At 38.2% G+C, this 21086-nt stretch overlaps 1 protein-coding gene across 2 annotated transcripts in view; it reads right to left on the reverse strand.

The window, feature by feature from the left end:
* Nucleotides 1–341: 341 nt before the first annotated feature.
* Nucleotides 342–21086, reverse strand: part of WDR25 (WD repeat domain 25) — a 69026-nt gene continuing 48281 nt past the window's right edge. For both annotated transcript variants that reach the window (XM_075029833.1, XM_075029834.1), the window contains exons 4-7: nt 20454–20584; nt 4484–4654; nt 2013–2153; nt 342–1630 (exon numbers count right to left, since the gene is read on the reverse strand). In XM_075029833.1, the coding sequence (XP_074885934.1) occupies nt 1409–1630; nt 2013–2153; nt 4484–4654; nt 20454–20584 (665 nt within the window). In that variant the 3' untranslated portion in view covers nt 342–1408. The remainder of the gene's footprint in view (nt 1631–2012; nt 2154–4483; nt 4655–20453; nt 20585–21086) is intronic.

Below are 21086 nucleotides of genomic sequence, written 5' to 3' on the forward strand. Positions count from 1 at the left end.
AATAATTCTAGAACCAAGCAATACAAGTGCAGGGAATGCAAATTTAAAGTACATTTACAAGAAATCTATATGTATGTAAATACAATTATGGCCTAATGAATTTTCTATTCGCTGCAGAATAGCCCAGCTCCTGTCTGAATGTCAGAGAACACCCCCTGCACTGAATAGCATCATGACAATTTTCTGTTTCTAAGTGACATCAGAGTATGGAGAAATGCATGTGTGTTTGCAATAAATAAGGGTAGCATATTAACTGTTTCCCCTCCCAAGTATCAATTCCATGATAGTCTTGAGTACTAACTTGCCAAGAGTAAAAGGAGTAAAATAGTGAAATACAGACACCATCAATAAAAAAAGTTTATTTTTTCATTAAAAATATTTACACATAGTTTGGCTTTGTTTATGTAAAGTCATAAAGGTAAGTTTAAAACTCAAGTTTAAACATTGGGATTTCAAGAACACAAATTTATTGACTTCAAAATTAATTTCACCTTATCTGGCACTCCTTTCCCTGGAACTCTCAGAAGGCATTTTACAATAGGTTGAGCTGGTAACAGCTATCCATTACCAAAAGAAGCAGTCCCACCTGCCCTACGATCTGGCCACTTCTTGTGCTGAGACGCTGTTTTGCCTTGAACTACAGTATTGCTTGTCTAACTCTTCAGTGACCAGGTCAGGGAGCTAAACTAGTGGGGAAAAAAAAAATCCCAGGACAATCAAATAGGCATTAATTGATCTGAACACTATCTTCTGTTAAATAATATGTCCTCACCAACTTTTGGTGAGGCCAAGAGGAAATGGCCTCAAATTGCACCAGGGGAGGTTTAGATTGAATATTAGGAAAAATTTCTTCACCAAAAGGGTTGTCACACACTGGGCCTGGCTGCTCAGGGAAGTGGTTGAGTCACCACCCCTGGAGGTATTTAAAAGACGTGTAGACATGGTACTTAGGGACATGGTTTAGTGGTGGACTTGGCAGTGCTAGGTTAATGGTTGAACTTGATGATCTTAAAGGTCTCTTCCAACCTAACCGATTCTATGATTCTATGATAAAACCTGGTTTAGGAAAGCTGCATTGAAAAGCTGCATAAAAAGAGCAGTAATTTTCTCAAGTTTAGCTACTCAAAGCAGGGTAGGGCTAGATGAGCACCAGAAGATTGACACAAAAGGGGCTGAAATTTGTCACCAGGTCCAAGGGAGAGAGTAAGACAACTTCTTTGCTCAGCAGCTAGCGACAAGACCATCTTAACTGCATTATGAAAGCATACACTTAGAGGTCATAGAAGAACAGACAACAGTCTCTCCTGCCTACAACACATCACAACAAAATTTCACATTGCATACCATGGTTTATTTCCTACACCTTTGACAGACTAACAGGAGACATCCTGAAAAGTAACTCTGCTTGTTATTGCCAGATCTTGATTTCTCCAGCCCAATCACATGTTGCAAGGAGCGATGGCAAGACTGGGTGAAATATTGCACTCACACAAGCTTCTTTATGTGCAGACAAAGTGCGAATAATCCTAGCAGTATGATAGTTGTAGAAAAACACTTTGCCATCTGAACTTCCTGTCACCAAAAGTGTTCCATCTGGAGAAAATTCACAGCCCACTGCAAATCCTTCCACCTGTGAAAATCAATAACAGTGTAACTCCTGATGCTGATTAAAAAGTTCATTGTGATATACTGAAAAAGAATATAGTACAAAAAAAAAAATGTATCTTTAAATAGATATACACTAAGGACTTCTCCAGGTGTTTAAAACACAGCTATAACACAAACTTATTTAAGCAAGCCATTAAGTATTCATAAAGTCTTCTAATAACTATTTTCTTCAGAGTGCATATGATTCAAAATAGACTGGCACACAGGAAAGCAAATGAAGCCAATTAATATCTATCACTGATTTATAATCAAACACTATTAGCAGACACATTAAAAAGCACAGGTACTTTGCTATCTATCTCCCTTCCAGACTTGGATATTAAGTTCCCGGTGAAGAAGTATACCTTATGTCCTTCATATCTTTTCTTTTTGTTGATTCGGTAAGGTCGCTGGGCAGAAAACAAAGCCATGTAGTTCCCGTTCGTCTGAGCAACAAACATAGACTCTTTTGGGTGCAGAGTTAGACTTGGGCAAGTATAACGCTCCTGAAAATAATTTTAAAGAAAGTTTTGTTGTATGAAACAGAAGATTTGTTCAAATGATTCAGGTTATCTTTTGACATATTTGAAAGACCATAAAAGGTAAGGCATACATAAGTCACCTCCGTAGTATACATTATATAAAGATACTTATTAGAATCCACTGAAAATCTCACACCAAGACAAACATTAAATCAAATCTCTACCCCAATTCCCTAGATACTGAGCAAAACCCCATCTCTCCTTGAACCATAATTATACTGCAGAACAGCTGCAGAAAGGTAACTCCAACCTGACAGTACACAATCATCCTCTTCCTGCCCAAGGAAAACTGAAGTTTGAATGTTAAAGTTTGAATCCTCTTCTCCCATACCCCTTTCTCCATTGCCATACTGTGCCTTACATGCTACTTCGTACAGTTCTCAAATCCTCCATCCTCTCTGTTCTTGCCACACTGACAGGAACAGAAATCAGCCCATTTAAAGAGACACCTTACCCCACCCCACTCTTAAAAAAAAAATCAAAAAAAATAGGGGTCGTTATTAGCCTACTAAAGTCAGAAGTTCCTTATGACAGTGATTTGCCATGTAGACTGCTGCTGGCTGTAAATTCATAAATATCTCAAAAAATGAATAACACTTGGCTTTACCCTAGTATTCCTATTTAAGACTGAATTAAGATTACTTTCAAAACTCTGCATGGTGACTACATCAGAAATCAGCTGCTCTTGCAAGGTTTCCACCAGGTCCAAACCTTTTCTAGTTTCAGCCTAACCTAAAGACACAGTGCTGAATTTTGATGCCACGAATACCAATTAAGAGAGCGCTGGTTGTAGGATGCATCTGCATGTGAAGGACACCAGGCTGACAGTTACCACTGGACACCCTGGGCTATGTGGCAGAGTGGGAAGAACATCAGACTGGTTTTGTTGTTTGGTTTGGAAGTGATGAACTGAAACAGAAGTTCTGGGTTTTGTATGGTACTGGGCACAGAAACCAAAACAGGGTTAGACAGCGTGCCTGGTTAGCAGTGTGCTCCGTGGCAGAGCACTGCATGCTTCTGGGGAGAAACTGGGTCTAACAGTAAGGCACCAGAAAGTGTAATGCAATCTGCAGGAGCACTGTGCTGTTATGCTAGGTATACTGTAGTAATGGGTTATTTTAGAGCTCTGAACTATTCATTTGTTAATGCAGACAAGCAATAGATCAAGCCCTGTTGGGATCTAATTTGTTTGGAGAGCTCAGAGGTTACCTCCCACCTTGAACGGTTCAAAGGTGAAATTCAGAAAAGTGAAGCAGAGTTTCCAAAATTACCACCAAGTTTTGTGTATTCACAGTGCAGAAAAGGGGGAAAACAGTCCATTTCAGAGATGCTGCAGTCGTGAGAAGGTAGGCTGTGGGGGTCTGTTTGTTTGTTTGTTTGGCAGGGGATAAAGAGAAAAAAGTTGTTTGTTTTTTACTTCTTGATACTGAACCTGACTGGTCTGTACTTTATACATTCACAGCTTTTTTTTTTTTTTCCTATTGCCTATCCAAGATGCTGGTAGATCCAATATTGGACAAAGACATAACTGCGGAAACTAAACATGAAACAATCTCACTAGAGTATCAACTACATGTCCTTGTTAGTAAAGAACTGTTCATTTCAGCCAAAAAGCATCTACATACAATCCAATCATATTATATTACATAAGATATTAGACTTAGGTTTTTAAAAAATACCCAGGGAGTTGGAATTATCTATTAACTTCCTCGGGAATCTCCTTTGAAGCTGTCAGCCTTTCTAGACCATTTAGTCCATTAAACATCTTGACTGGATAGATTACTGAGAGAAATACTGCACCTGCACTGATAAAAGTAAATTTTGCCTCTGTGATTATGCTGTACTAGGTATCTATATGCAGGTATCAGGTTGCTGTTGCTATTTCTATGCAAATATTAAACTCAATTTGTCAATAGCCCTCATTGCAGCTGATGAAAAATGTATGAAAAAGTGTAGGAAAAGAAATGTGGCACTATAGCAACTGCTGCCATGCACCATTGGCAAGCTAGAATGACACTGCAGTGGCCTTGCCTAAATATAGCTTAGATGTCAGTGAATGAGCACTGAAATGCAAATATTTTTAACACAAGGAGACCTATCAGTCTTCAAGGTCATTTTTTAAGAATAAGTAAGTGTTTTTAAAATATAAAAATAAAGCAAGCCCTCAACTTACATTAAGAGCATTTTATACATCACACAATGATCTTACAGAAAATCAAAAGCCTTGTTTTTACAACACCGACATACGTGAAATGCTAAATCATGACCCAAAAAATACTAGTTGTTAAACTTACATGAAAAATCTGATTGGAGATTTTCGCAGAACTTTGGAAGTCCCATGCAATAATGGTACGATCAGCTGAGTCCCGGCTTACTGCATCTGTGCTTGTAAGAAATTCTCTTCCTTCAGGGAGAAAGAGTATATCCAATGTCTGTTGTACTGCAGCTTTGTACACTCTTAACACCTAGTGGATAAAAAAGTTTATTATTTTTTGACAGATTAGAAGAACATGATAACCTATGTTTTCTCTCTTTGTATTAATAACTATCTCCAACAAACTATATATTATTATAAAATGGGAAAAAGTAACTGATTTTTAAACGTTGAAGTACTAGTGTATTAGATAGCTTGTTAATGTATGTAAAGAGTCCACACACAGGAAAATTAAATGAGATAAAAGAAAGCACCAATTCGTACAATTTATATATTGTATTTATATATACATAGATCCTGTTATAAATTCCCAAGGAGTTAGAGTTAGATCCAGAAAGAGCTTTAGACAACAATGTTGTGGAGCTGGGTCTACACAAACTCCCTTCTATTTTATGAACTCTTCTAGATTCTCTAGAAGAGGCAAGGGAATCTTTCGCAGCAGGCTGGCCAACTTAGTGAGACCGGCTTTAAAGTGAAGGACTCAGGGGGCAGGGTCCAAGGAGGCAACACTACGCCATTGCAGCCAACTGGGGAATAAGCCAGGCCAACCAAAGCAGCGACAAATGCATTAGCTGCTTCCCAAGATGAGAACCAGAAGACCAACCACCTCAAGCGTATGTATACCAACGCACACAGCCTGGGGAACAAACAGGAGGAACTGGAGCTCTGTGCCCAGTCAGAAAGTTATGATATCATAGGAATAACTGAAACATGGTGGGACAACTCACATGTCTGGAAGATCGCAATGGATGGCTACAGGCTGTTTCATTAGAGACAGGCAGGGAAGAAGAGGAGGAGGAGTTGCACTCTATGTTAAGGAGAACCTTGAATGTATAGAAGTCAACTACAGCGATTATGGAAGCCCTATTGAATGCCTCTGGGTCAATATCAGAGCAGTCATCTCCCAGAGGATCTTACAGTAGGCATTTGCTACCGACCTCCAAGACAATAAGGCAAACAAAGCAATATTTGGGTCACTTAAATAAGCTTCAGGTCAACAGAACTTGGTTCTTACAGGTGACTTTAACTACCCATGCATCTGTTGGAAGAACAATACAGCAGTTCACATGTCATCCCTCAAGTTCCTGGAATGCGTAGAGAACTGCTTCTTCACACAAATGTTAGACGTGCCAACTAGGACTGAGGCATTGCTGGACTTGCTACTCACAAACCAAGAAAACCTGCTTTGTAATATCTCAGTTAGCAATAGCCTTGGCCGCAGTGATCACAATATTGTGGAGTTTGGGATCCTGCTGAGCACACTGAAGGTTAGTACTAAGCCAAACATTTTAGATTTCAGAAGAGCAAACTTCAGCTCGCTCAGAGCTCATTTGGGAGGGATTCTGTGGGAAGCTCCCATGGAGGATAAAGGAGCTAGCGAAAAGAAAAAAACAGACTCGACTTGGGAAAAAACACAAAATCAACTTAATTTGTTACCAATGAAATCAAAACAGGATAATGAGAAGTAAAACCAAATCTTAGAACACCTTCCCCCCACCCCTCCCTCCTTCCCGGGCTCAACTCCACTCCTGGTTTTCTCTACCTTCTCCCCTCCAGCAGCACAGGGGGACAGGGAATGGGGGTTGGGGTCAGTTCGTCACATATTGTCTCTGCCGCTCCTTCCTCCTCAGGGGCAGGACTCCTCACACTCTCCCCCTGCTCCAGAGTGGGGTCCCTCCCACGGGAGACAGTCCTCCACAAACTTCTCCAATGCAAGTCTTTCCCACAGGCTGCAGTTCTTCATGAACTGCACCAGCGTGGGTCCCTTCCACGGACTGCAGTCCTTCAGGCACAGATTGCTCCATCACAGGCTCTCCCACAGAGTCATGACCATCTTCTGGGGCACCCACCTGCTCCAGCGTGGGGTCCTCCATGGGCTGCAGGGGGACAGCCTGCTGTCTCACCACAGGCTGCAGGGGAATCACCTCCTCCGGTGCACACACACCCCCCCCGCCTTCTCTACTGACCTTGGTGTCTGCATAGCTGTTTCTCTCACATTCCACTCTCTGCTGCAGGTTTCCCTTCTTAACTATGTTCTCCCAGAGGTGCTACCGCCATCACTGATGTGCTCGGCCTTGGCCAGAGGCGGGTCCAACTTGGAGCTGGGGAAGCTTCTAGCAGCTTCTCACAGGAGCCACCCCTGTAGCCCCCTCCCCTGCTACTAAAACCCTGCCACACAAACTCAGTACAAAAGAACACGGCAGGAAGTGAATATTCTTGTTGATCATTCCAGACTTAATGATAAATCACTGTTTATGACTGGGGATGAATAAACTTGATGATTCAAGGTTCTCCCAGTCCCACACTGCTGTGTTTCATTGCTTAACTTTCAAGTGGTGAGACCCCGGTGTCAGGACCATACGGCAAGGGAGCAAAGCTTGCATGTTCAGTCGGAAACTGCCTGTGAGGCCAATGTGGACACGCTTAGCAGAAGGGTACACCATTCATCCTGCATAAGATACATCAATCCCATTAAGGACTCGGTCTGACACCCTCTCCTGAAAAAAGAAACCCAAGCAGAGTTTGCTCTTTTAAAGTGCTGTCAGAGAGGGAGGGATGGAGGTGACGGGAGCACTGCTGTCAAACAGTTCTGTGCTTTAAGGACTCAGCCGGGATCCTGCCTTGGTTTACAGGGATTCAATCCCACACCTCCCACCTAATCTGCCTACCAGCTGTCCCGGCAAGAGGCAGTCTCTGCTGCTTCTGCTGAAGCAAAGGCTTTTTCTGTCACTCTGCTGAAACTGCAGGGCAGCAAGGAGTCATCAATACTTCAAACCATGTCTTGGCTCAAGAGCAAATAATGTGGCTCGTCCACTAGTTCCCATCACGTAATTAATGCATATGAACAATCTGTAAAGAAGTTTGTGATGTAAAAGAAAATACCGAAGTTACCAAAACTTCTTCCCAAACAAAAAAACCCAGAGCTCCCAAATCTAGATCTTCTTTCAGGGCTTACACCAAAGTGTCTTGGATCCATGCAGAAATGGGTCCTCAGCCACAGGATTCTGAATATTTTAACAGCCTGTGAGTTGGATCTTAAAAAGTAAGAGAGATTTTGAACTGTTCTAAGGAATATATGAACAAATTTAATTTCCTCTCTTTCCACCTTTCTTCTGCATCTGTGTTGTCTACTTTGAATTTTGCAAATCAATACTTTTGCTTTCTTTTTCTCTGATTTGCCTCCAGTGAAGAGAAACTTCAAGGCAAGTGGCCAGATCAAAGCAATCCATCTCTCTGAATATGGGGATAAAACTAGGACACTGAAAGACTCCTAGTTATTAATATCTAAATCTATCTCTCTCTCTCTCCAAGATAGCTAAAACATAGCAGCCTGCACTTCCAACAGGGTGTTCAGAGGTTAGTCCTTCTAACATCACTAGAAAAAAACCAACAGAGCAGAGAGAGTGCTTGAAGTATTATACTGAAACGGTTCCCAACTTTGTGAGGCATTCAGTGCCTACCTAATACCTGTAACATAATATGTGACTACTGACTTCAGGGCCCGGACCTTTTGCAGATACTTTAAGCACATACATTTTTTTAAAAAATAATTTTCATGTGTGACAGTGAAATATCCTGGATTATACCTCTGTTTTATACTTTAGCCAATAAAAGAAAAAACATTTCAAATATCAAACACAACATGAGAACTTCTTGATTTCTTGCCTCAAGCTCAAAAATCTATGACTGTTTGGAAATGTTCAGAACTAGCTGATCCTGCTTTAGGGTAGCAACATGCTAGATGATCTCCAGAGGTCCCTTCCAGCTCTGCTTCCTGTGATCTTGGCATGTAGAAGGATGGCAGCAGCAGCTGCTCCAATTGCTTTTCACAGGCTCTGCAAAATGTACAGTTTAGAAACGTGATGTTTGCATTCAGTGAAGAACCTCAGTCATGCAAGCACCCTACACACCCTGTAATAACATCAGCAAGATGTAAACCTGCAGCCTCAAAAAACCGGCACAAAATCTGCCTGCATTTTTAAGATAGTGAATATACAAATGTGTTACTTGCTCTTGTCAGATTTTTCAGCCTAGGATTCTGCATAATATACAAAGCAATTAAACTTTGTAAAGCCAAAAGTGATATTTGCATATTTATAACCTCCACTTTCTGTATGGAGAAATCACCATGCATAGCTATTTCTTCAGACTTATAAAAGGAAGTCCATAGTTCATTAGTAAAGTAGAAAATTAAGCTATTTTGTAGGAGCAAAAATAATAGTAAGAAAAAAACCCTAAAAAAACCACCACAAAATATAATTGCTGCCTGGGATAGGAAATGGAAAACCATACAGAAACCTGACAGCTGTAGGAACTGCAGGAGAACTGAAATAAAGTTAAACTGAGAGGAGGGGGCACAAAAGGCTGTACCACCCTGACAGACTGAAGGAGGCAGCTACTTAGCAGCAGGCACCTTCACAGAAGTGACAAGAGAGAAAAGTGCCAGAGAGCAGCAAGATCAGAGGATGGAGCAGCACAAATGTGTAGCAACAGGGAGAGAGAGGCAGAAACAAAGGCCAAATGGTGCTGGGAAATGGAGAAGAACAATACAGAGCAATAAATAAAGTCCCAAATGGTGATTCACAATAGTGATTCTTTAATATTTTCTTATTTTAAAGATGAAAAACTCAAACATACTGTTTGGGTTTTCGTCTTCTAAAAAAACCCCTTGTGAAACATATGTAGGTACATATTCATACATACATTGTGTCCAGCACTGTTAAGAGGTTAAGGTTTAGGTTTGGAACTTGTTTTTAACAGGTTTTGGAGCAATAGACATCTCTCAGTAAGGAAAAAGTAGAGTATTGTAAAGTTGGTAATGTGCACATACTTTTAATTTTGGCTGAAATCCTGCTGGGCTCTTACATAAACTGCCACTATCAATTTAAACATTTTCACTGCTAATCATTAAATATATTTGCTTGTCTATTATTTGATAGGTTACCTAACCAAACTACCTGTGTATCTTAGCTCTGCAACAGGAAACTGTCTTTATAAAAATTAGTACAAAAGACCATCTTCTTCTATATGTTTGATACATACCTCAGAAAAACTATGCTCTTTAATCTTCAAACCACATAGTAAGAACTGACTCAGAGAAGAATAAATTAACACTTTGAATAGCAGCTGGAAACTTGATATACCTAGTATTTAAATTCCCCCATAAAGATAGCTTCAAAAAATAACTAATTGCAACACCACTGCTCAGAAAAGTACTCATAATTAAACCTGCTTTGTTCTAACTTAGACAATTAATTCATGACATGCCTGAGGAACTTGCTTGGGGAAAGCACCAGTTTCCCTATCCTGCTGGCTTTAGTTTGTTAATAACAGCTTTTGCTCTTTTTCTATTTGCAGATTTATCAGCCATAAGCACTGGAAAACCACAGTCAATTTCTTCAATCTGCATTTTCTGGACATAAAAGAAATAATTTCAAAGGAAGGCCTAATAGTTTCTGGTGTCGACACAATCCAACATAATAATAAAGCTTCTTCACTACAGCAAGAGTTCATGGCTGCAGGCATTTGACAAGAAAGGTAATTTAAACAAATTAAATCAAACAGATTCTTATGGTTCTGATGATTTGAAAAGCATGCCATGATGCTGAATTCAAGGTATGTAATTCCGGTGGGTGTTTATAATACTTCTCTGCATAAAGCACATGCAATGCCTGGTTTTTTGTTTGTCAAAAAAGCTCAAAGTCTCCACACAAGCGATTCAGAAGCTGCTGCTCGCCCCAGCGCTGTGCTGGTCACCTGTAACCTATGTGCACTGCACTTTCCTAAAATCCCCTGAAGCTTTATGCAAGTGATGAGAAAGAAATGTGCTTTTATAGTCATTGCCCTGAGCATCAGGAGACAAGGTCTCAAAACAAATCTAATAGGACTACAGGCAATCTGGATAGTCATGGAAAAAACCCTTAATTAGTCACCGCCATGGCTTCCAACCTGTAAAAGTGGCCATACTTTTTCTTCCACTTCTTGTTCTACCTTTTTAGATTGAGTGCTTTGGCATGAAACTGCCTCTTCCTACAGGCATGTTGGGTAATTAATGCAATGGGTGACTGATTCAAGTTTCCTCTGTGAAACAGTACTACACCATTACTACTAATATAAGTGCATTTTAACTTAAAAGAAAGCTTATTTTCCACAAAATAGAAGCTTTTTTATCTACTGCAGTGCAAGTGATTTGTGTTGATCTATTCTAGAGAGTAAGGTGTTGAGGCAGATGACTACTATTTGCTTTTTAGCTACATGTTCACAACAAAACCACAACCGCAAGACAAATCCAATTTACGTCTCTGATCTCCATGTGAAAACTATAATGGCAATTTTAATCAAAACACATGACTACCATAGACAAGACAACAAAGCACGCTACAGTCTTATGTTCTTTTAAAGTCTTTTAACATAAGACTGCTGTATTTCTCTTTATGTAATTGAAAAAAAAATTATTTTGCTTTTCTATTTAAGTTTTTTCCTCTTTGTAACTGCTCTGTTTTCAGCTCAAGATTATCAAGGGGTCTTGAGAATAATTAAAAGGAAAGGGAGACTGATTAAAATGAAGAAGTGGTTGAGCTTAATCTTGTACTGATCTATAAGACTTTAGGTATGAACAATGTACACTGTTTTTTAAAAGTCACTTTTGGATTGCTTCAGAAGGCACAAAAATCTTGTGATGCAAAGTATCAACCATTTATCAGAAAAAAACCCATGTTTTCCCATCAGATTTTTTTTTTTAAATTATCTCCCCATCTCAAATAGGATAAGAAGTGAAATCTGTATATAGGAAACAGACAAGGAACAAGTGAGATACAGAATGGCTTTTCTATGAGGAGCAATAATCAAGGACTTTTCAGTACAGAAATGAGATGATTGAGAGGAATTTGAAAGAATTGGAAATAAAGTCTGAGTGGCATGGGGAAGGTGAATGGTTTTGTCCATTATAAGAATTTAGACTCCAAACTAGCAGAAGGCAGCTTCAAAACACACAGAACGAGATGCTTCTTCACACAATACATGTTTAAGTTTAATTCCTTGCTACAGGATGTTGCAGACATTAAAAAAAATCAAGAACAACCAATTCCACAGCGTGAAAACTCAGAGAGCCATGGAAGACAAAGACGCTATCTGTGGTGCTGGAAGTCCCCAAACTGTAAGTTAGGAAGGCCTGGGTAACCATTGCTGAGAATTGTGATAAAGAAGTTTGCTGTGCTTTCATATTCTTGTTTTTTAAAAGCATACTGGTCACTGCTGGGGTGTAAAATTTGTCTAGAAATGGGCTGAAACCATAACGGCTATTCCCCAACAGCTTCTCACTCAAATACCCATGCTCCAGAGGAAGGCATGTTTTGTTCCTGGCCCATTTCAGTCCCTCCAGGAGCAGTTGCTCCAGGAGAGATTGTATGCACAGACAGGTCTACGATTCTCATCTGCGATACCGTCGTATGAGGTTTCCCAATAAACCCAGCAGGACTTCTCATGTATGTGGTACAGCCATGTAAAATGTGCCTTCACATTCAAAAAGGACCCCTGAATGTTAACATTTAAAAACAAATGCCACTACACAAGTACAAATGTACCCCCACCATATTTCTTTGAACTTTTTGTCCATAGATTCAGTAAAGATTTCTCTGACTGTGAGAAGAATAACTTTAGTTTTCTAAAGGGCTGAATAAATCATCTTATTTTAATTACATTGTTCTTCCTAACACTACCAGCACATGACAATGTATTGGCTGTTTCCATAGAAACCAGAAGTGCAAGTAGCTCCACCAATTTCTACAGCCTTTTTTCATATTTATATGCTATCCAGAGACAAATTCATTAGGTCTCCTAAATACATGCTACTTAAAATGACTGCATCTCATCTGAAAGAAATTGCAATAGAATGTTTCCAAGGAAACAAATGCACTGCACTTGCACTCTAAATTTATTAATTTTTTAAACTGTGCTTTAATGACTTAGGCTTATTTCTTTATAAACTCAAGTATGGAAAAATAGCTTAACAACATAAAGCGCATCCCTTTCATTTTTTCTTTTTAAGCATAAAGCTATAGAAGATAGTTGCAATTTTGTAGCTAAACAATGTACAATCCAGAGTAATAAACCAAGATGGGGAAAAAAAACCCTGTTGTTATTCTGCCTTGGCCTCTGTTAATAATAACAATTCTGCAGTGCATTTCTAGACTATTTTAAAACCTCAAAACAACTGCTTCCACCATTTTTCTAGTTTATTTTTTCTATAGCTTATAAGACCTCAATTTAAAAAATGGAAATTTTGTGTAAATCTTCAAATCTAAGTTTTTTCAAATCTAAATTTGCCTATCACTCCAACAGACTGACTTTGTATTCATCTTCTTTTGAAACCTTCCTTATGTCCTGACAAAATTTTGTTATTAATCCCAAAAGGCTGGACATTTGTATTCATTTGTACTCTTCCCATTTCTAATAAGTCATTGCTATTTTTCCTGCATGATATTTTATTCCTTTTTTTTTACTGATGTGCTAGTATGACACTTTCTGTAACAAACATTTTTCAAAAATAAAATAATAAATGTCGTCTCCATTTGGAGCCCTGCCTGAAGCACTTCACTAAATTCCTCCCAGTCAGTTTCCTTTCTTGAGATCTCCCCTTTAGCTAGTTTTCTCATTTTACAGTAGTTAGGTTAGTCCCTGCCTTCTCCAGCTTCTCTAATTACTCTATCAAAGTCCAAAATTGTAGAGCAACATCAAGTAAGTCTCACAAAATCAACCTGTGCTTAACTCTTATAATTTACTTTTTTATAATTTCATTTATTCCTATATCTGTAACTAATCTTTCCTTCAAAGTCTGTTCTGTGGCTGTGTCAGGTCATACTACTGTATCTATACTGCCTGATGCCCTTCCTCTCTTTCCCTCGTTGTTTAACATAAGCAGTGGATTTGCATTTTTGGAGGTCTAAGAGCTTCAATTATTGCTTAAAGATGAGAGCCACAGCCCTGTCACCTTCCACTTATTCTCTCTCCAGATTACTGCATGGTGCTTCATCAGGACTTGCTGTTCTGACAGCTATAGCAGATAGCTCTTGCCAAAGTTCCAACAGGCCTCAGTGATTTATGAGATGGAACACATGAACATCAACGGACAAGATCAAAAACAGAGTACATCCAACGGCTGAATAAATTATTCCTCTATTTTTAACAGAGTAAAAAAAAATGTTAGTGATCTCCGTACCTTTAGAGCTCTTTGCATTTCTGTATGCACATGATAAAGAATGAGTTCCTGAATGCTTACAAAACATTAAAAGTTTCATCAATCAAAGCAGAATGTAAATAAAAGGTAAAATATGCAAAACTAAAAAATAATTACATGGATACATTTAGAAAATCTAAATTAAGACATTCAGATGCAAGTTCTTGAGTGCTGTATGTCCTTTCAGCAGAGCTACTAGCATCCCTACTTTACACTATGCAAACCTTGCTGACACGTGTAAATATATCTTTTCAATTGATTTTGATGAATCACTCATGATACAAAGAACTTTAGCTCCTTTGAAAGTATTATCAGTACAAGACAGTTACACTTGTAGTTTTGTTCTGATATTACATCTGTGTAAGCTTAGAAACCCAAATTAAAAAGAAAAAATTATCTGTAGTTGTATTTTCTTCTGTGAACACAATAAAATCCTTATGGTTGAGCTAAAGGATACAAGTGTCAACCCTTTGTTCTCTTTGGTATTTCAAGGAATATTAAAATTTCAGGTAGAATAAGTGGTTGGAATATATATTGTCTCCTGTCTGAAAAGCTAGTGTAGAACAGCCAAAACAGAGTGACTGTGTAATTCAGCTGGCTTGTGCTGGACATCTTAAGAAATTCTTCCACAGCTCAGAGAAAGGAAATACTTCTAAAATACATAACTACTTTAAAGTCTCCATGTTATTGCACAATTCTTTTTACAGGGCACTTTACACATTTTTTCTAGGTTCAGCACTAAGGTCCAAAGATCCCATGGGGGCTGTTTAATATGATGCTTTCCTCTTTGATCAACACTGCAGATTTTTTTTTAATTTTTTTTTTTTAAACATAGCAGCTCAATTCCAAGTTTTCTGGTCTTTTCATAAAGTGTCTATAAACATTCTCCAAATGTTTAATAAATTTAATCAATCTGTTATACAGCAATATAAGATCTCCAGAATAATATTTTCACCAGAGAGACAAAACTGGTTTAACACAAACAGAAAGAAATACCACTATAATAAATCTCTCCATGCTATTCAACTGCCTCTTTTATTCTTTTTTTTTTTTTATAGGCTTTGATTACTTGTCTCTGTGATTTTGAGATACCCCTATACTTTACATTTCACTGAGCAGTTAACAAGCTGTTCCATCCATTCATTTCTCTGAAGTATATTGCCTAGCTTTATCTTGAAGATTTTAACTTCCTTATTGTTCTTTCATTCTTTATCTCGCTCAATACCCAATGCTACATTTGAAATCATTTTGCCTATTTGCTCAATAAAACAGGGATAGCAATAAATGTCTTTCAATATTCCTCTTTTTTTTTTTGGTATCTGCCTTTCTCATTAATAGCCTACTGTACATTTCTCAATGTTTTAGTAGCTGAAAGGCTGCCTCAAACCTATCTTCATACATTTTCTCTGGAACTTAGAAATCCAATTTTTATACCACATTCAATACATGAATAAATATTAGTAATTTATGCTCATATATTTACACTCCTGTTAAAAATTAGTTGCCCATCAAAATCAAAGTGAGATTTCAGAAGTACTAATTTGGAAAAATACCACTATTAGCTATTCTATGTCATTTTCCATCAGCAGAAAGCACCAATGTGGCACACTGGCATAAAGCAGACCATTTCAACCACAGCATATATGTGTAATTGGACAATATTTTTGTTATTAGTCATTCTCTCTCTCTCTCTGTGATGCTTAATACTTTGCTCTGGATTTCCACCAAAATTTCCCTCATTTCCTGATATACAATTATCATTTTGTCTCACATGGTTAAATTCAAGATGTGCAAGTGAATAGCCTGAAAAACACAGGAGTACATCCTAAAGAACGACCTCTGAAACTGAATTACCAGCAAATGTTGAAATTGAGTTTTCAACGTGCAGTAAGTAACAAGATTCAAGCTCTTGATTTAGGGTGCTCACTCTATTGACAAAATATGCTGCAAAGCCTGAAAAGGCTATCAGGAGTATGATGATGGGAACAAAAAGAATCATTAGTTCATCCACACATCGTTCCAAGCTGAATGACAGGTTAACACACTTGAACAGGCAAAACAGGAAAATCTTGTAATGAATTAGGATGAAAGCACTTGAAAGATACTAAGGTTGTTTGCATCAAAACTGAAACGAAGTAGCAAGAGGCCTCAGACATCTATTTCAGTTAAGAGCAAATGGCACTTGTTAGAACAGGATAAATTTCAAAATATTGGCCAGGATACTTTATCCAATCTTGAATGTGACCAAAAATGTGTAAGATGGAAAAGGTAGAAAGCATGCTGGTTTTATCTTGTGAATCAAGATAACAATATAAGCTGAAAGCAGGAATACCTGAAGAATCCATTGAAATCCCCCAAACTAGGAAGAAGCAGACATGAGATACTGATGATATTGATGATTCGTGCCTAACCAACAGTATGTTGTTCTATGGCTGAGAGTTTGAAATGTAAGTACATTATTTTGCAGTAACGATGCATAGGTGATACTCAACATTCTGCAAGATGAAGCCATAAGCAATCAAAACAGAGTTTGATATTTTTCCCCTTTTCTCCACTCAGCTATCGCCTTCCACATTCGCTCAGTACACACACTTAGTTCTTCAGATTTTAAAATCAATACAAATGTAGGTGTCTACAGCTACCTCAGAAGGGGGAAAAAATAAAAGTCAAAGGATAATAGAAGCACTCTCCCCTTTTAGAAACGTTTCAGAGTAAAAGAGTAAACCACACTGCTGCTTTAGACAATCACAGTACCTACAAAATTATGGTTTTCAAATGAGCAAATATATGAAACAAACAAACAAATAATGAAAAGAATCAGTATCTGTTACCAGGGTAAACACAAGCCTTCCACTTTCCAACACTGCTCGTTATTAAAATTAATATTCCTCATGCACTACTTAATTGGCTAGTTTTCCAGCTAGTGAAGTTCTACTTGAATATAATTGTTTCCTAACGAACAAAGCAGGTAACAGCTCCTAAAAACTTTCAGAGAGAACCCAGTACAGGATCTGTACAAAAGAAACAGGCTGGGTTTTTTGTTTTACAAAGCCTAAAACCTTTCCTATTTTACCTGTCAGAATACACATTCATTCACTTATTTATTTTCTTGGAAAGTAAATTATTTCCTTGTAATACAGTGGGATGTTTCCCTTAACTCTTCATTAGCATCAGCTTACAGAAATAGAGTTACACACAATCCTTCTAAGCATTGGAGTGTCTTGCATGTACAGAGACAGCTACTGTGTGCATTAGTGATCAACAGCTCTCTAAGGCATGTTCTGAGGCTGGAGCTTCAGCACTGCAAAAATGAGTGTACAGTTAGTCATTGAGATAAAAATGCATTTTTCTGCTAGTCTCATTTTTGCTGTATATAGCATCCTGGCCACAGAACGCACTGCCTTTTGAGAAATCGTGTCATAAGATGGGGTAAAAGGATGTCACAGCATGCAATGTTGTGACATATGGCACACAACAGCAATACTCTCAATCAAAAAGAAAAAATTCATAATGTAATAATCATGAGTACTGTCTGCTTCGGTAACAGTATTGAAAGTGGACAGGGGATGGCCATGGAAAGACAAATACCCCATTGTACCCATTTGAAAAAGGCACCATACCCAGATCAGTAAGCAAGGAGGCAAAAAAACACAGTTAGGCAGTAAAGCATAAAGATACAATAAAATACTGTTTGAATCTCACAAAGATAATATACTCCCTAATTAGTAGAAAACATGAGTGCTGGTTTAGACTGAATGTATAGTCAAATTAATAAAATGTTCCTCTTCTACATAGATATAAATGGTTTTTACAGTGTCTATTTGTCCTCTGGAAATGAATCACAGATGTTGTCACCTAAAGCATTCACCACTGGCTCTGCATCCAAACACACACAGCTTGTATGTCATCCCCTGAAACCTACATAAAGGTGATCCCAAGCATAACTATTGTTTCTTATAACTGTGCAGTGCTAAAGTACTGAAAACTGCAGTTTTCCTCTGCAATTTTGCCTGATGTAGTTTACACAAAAGTTACTATATCAGAACATCATCTCAAGATGTGGCAGAGATACTGACAATAGGAGAGCATCAGACTCAGGAGATGACTCAGAACTAACTTATCTAGCACAAGCATTAACATCTGTTATTTAGCCCCTTACCTCTACCTGAGTCAATGCCAATTTTGCATCATCCTCAGGTCTTGTCATCACATTCTCTGGTATCAGAATGGCTGAAAAAGGAATCTTACTCAAGCATAACCCTTGAACTGCAAATATCCATTGTAAATTAATCTTCTACTTCCTTGAAACTGAAGTGCCTTCTCCATTATCAATATTTGAGATTGTCTCCTACTATCTGTGAAAGATTTCCAACCATATTCTTCCATAACCATATTCAACATGAGCTACCATCCAGACAGGCATATTTTTGCAACATGCCATTTTGGTCATTTGTTATTATAGAACGGAATCAGTTATCATCTTCCATCTGTAGACACTGGGCACCTTAGACACATGCAAGCTGGAGGTATTGCCATTTTTGGCATGAACATGCTCATTAATCACAGTTGATTTCAAATCTAGAGAAAAGTCATCTTTACAGGATTCTCGGAGATAGTCACTCAAAGATATACACAGGTGTAAAATCCATCATAAAGAAACTACAGGGAGTGAAAGAATGTCTCTGGCTTTGTACACAGCTAGACTATCATTTGACTTTGTGTGTAACTACAATACCATTTACAGGAAAGCTTATTGCACCAAGTTAGAAAATCTCAGAAAGAATGTTTTGTCACGTACACGTGCCATCTTCTCCTTGACTAAGATCAAATATCTCAAATTTGACACTGTGGTCAGCAGTCTTTAAGCCTTAAAAAGATGATGCCCATTTAGTTCCTGAAGTACTTTTAAAGGAAGTTCAGCCTACCATGACATACAATGGCTTCTCTATGTTAAAAAGGACAGCTTAGTATTCAATTACAGACTGCACCTCCTCCCCACAATTAAGGTCTACTGTTATGAGAATCTCAAGAAAGAACAATTGTATTCCCTACTCCATTTGCATGCTATGAAACCACTGACCGTGCAGTTCAGGAGAGAAGACTTCTATTAGTCTTTCTTCTTCAGTACCCTGCCAAAAAATAATGGTTTTGTTCTACAGTAAATTTACAGGGGGACCTCTGACCCTTTGAACTGGTACTGGTTTCCCATTTCTGTGATACATATTTTCATGTTATGTAAGTTGGCTACGCTAAAGACAGTATACCAAAATCCCTCATTGACAACACCATAATACTGTATACCACTGCAAGGCAGGGGGAGGGAGGGAAGAGTTACTATGGAAAATCTCACAACTTTTAAAAAACTTACATAGGTATCCTTTATCATAAGTATTTACAATTTTTGCAATCTAAAACTAGAATCACCTTCCTTCATAGAACTGTGCTTTGAGTATGTCTTCTTATCCTTATCAAGGAAAACTAACCATCATACAAGCATGATGGATGGAATAAATTCCATCACACTTTTTACAAAGGTTTTCATGGTGACACTGTAACTCTGAAACTGACAGTAAATTCATTTTCAGAGTAGCCTCAGACTTGGCAGTCTCAATATATACTTACTAATGTTTTTCTTTTAAGAACTTATTCATGTGAGGGAAGCCTATGGTATAGATCCTACACAATTAAATTATTTTCTCAAACATCAGTGAGAAATCCAAAGGAACAACTGCAGCACAGGATCTGGATTGTTAATGCACAAGAATACTGTGTTTCCTCAATAGAGCAACTCTCATAACTATTTCAGAGCTCTATTGTTAGAGCCCTCACACCTAATGCATCTCCCCACCTCTCTCACCCATTATTCTTAGTACATCAAGGTCAGAGACAAAGTTTGGATAAGCAATCTTACCTTTTTCTGGTCCCTTCTGCCACCCTCAGGAGCAAACAGATGGCTAACTACGATGAGAAGGATCTACCCACAGAGAAATTCAAAGGAAAACAAAGAACTACTCACTTGACAGTCACTGCTGCTCTTTGAGCTGTTCTGTGCATGAGGATGTCAGCTTGCCTTATGCTTCCACTGGCCAAGTACAGCTCTAGTCTTACCTGAGCTCTGAGAGCACGCTGTTCTTCATGGTTCATGATGAGGTAAAGGCAGAGGCTGTACATGCCTTTCTGTGGCCCTTCATGAATGTAAAAATTACTCCAGGCTTCTACACAAAAGGTACAGGCACACACATCCTGACCCACATGTAACAGCTTGAAGAGCAATTTAGCTGTACTGCTTCCTACTACACAACTGCTTTTCAGAATCCTGAAGTGAGCTACTGTCTTTATTTAATTCAACTATATGTTACTCATATTTACATAAATAAATAAAAAATCCTATTTTTTGTGTACAATGTTCCTCTTCATGCTTCAAAAACGTTACAGAGGTTCATATCAACAAATGGCAACACAATTAATGACAAATGCAAAATACTTCAGAGTAACACTTCATTAAAAGACCAGTACATCTATCAGCTTAGTAATGCACAGCACATCCAACCTAGGAAACATTTTAAAAGAGAAAGAGAAGAAAGATTTCCATTACCTTAGAAGTCCTTATATCCCAAGCTTTAACTTCCGGGCTGAACCCTCCACAAATGAAAATATTTGACTCTGTAGGGTGGAACTTCAGCGCGCTGATCCTAAATTCATTTTTGCTGCTAAATATCTGCTTCCCTAAAATAAAGTGAGAAGTGGAGACTAAAATTTGAGCAGAAGATGAAATATGTTATTCATTCCAAACTAGTTTCAAAAACATCAAGGTTGTCAAAGGTGAGCATGTTTATATTAACACATTTCAAGTATCTGGGGCTACTCTGATTTACTGAAACTATGAGATTGAACTCACTAATTTCTATCCACATGAAATTTCTCCTGCTCATGGGCCTCTGAACCACTGACTGCTTCCTACTGAAAGGGGAGAACAAGTTGTTTCCCACACTAAGGAGAGGAGCTCCACTGAGGTCCCGGTTCAGTCAACACGCAGGACTCTATCTACAAATCTAATAGTTAAATTTTTCCTACAGAGAAGCCACAGTATTTCTTTCAGTGGTATAAAAATAACTAGAACCAAATACTGTCTGTACAGAAATACCACATCCCAAACTATACTACAACTCTCTAGTTGTTTACTTATATTTCTATGAAGGTAGGAGTGAAACTTCATCTTGAAAGTAGG

This window comes from Buteo buteo, chromosome 6 (genome assembly GCF_964188355.1).
Source record: "Buteo buteo chromosome 6, bButBut1.hap1.1, whole genome shotgun sequence".
NCBI lineage: Eukaryota > Metazoa > Chordata > Aves > Accipitriformes > Accipitridae > Buteo > Buteo buteo.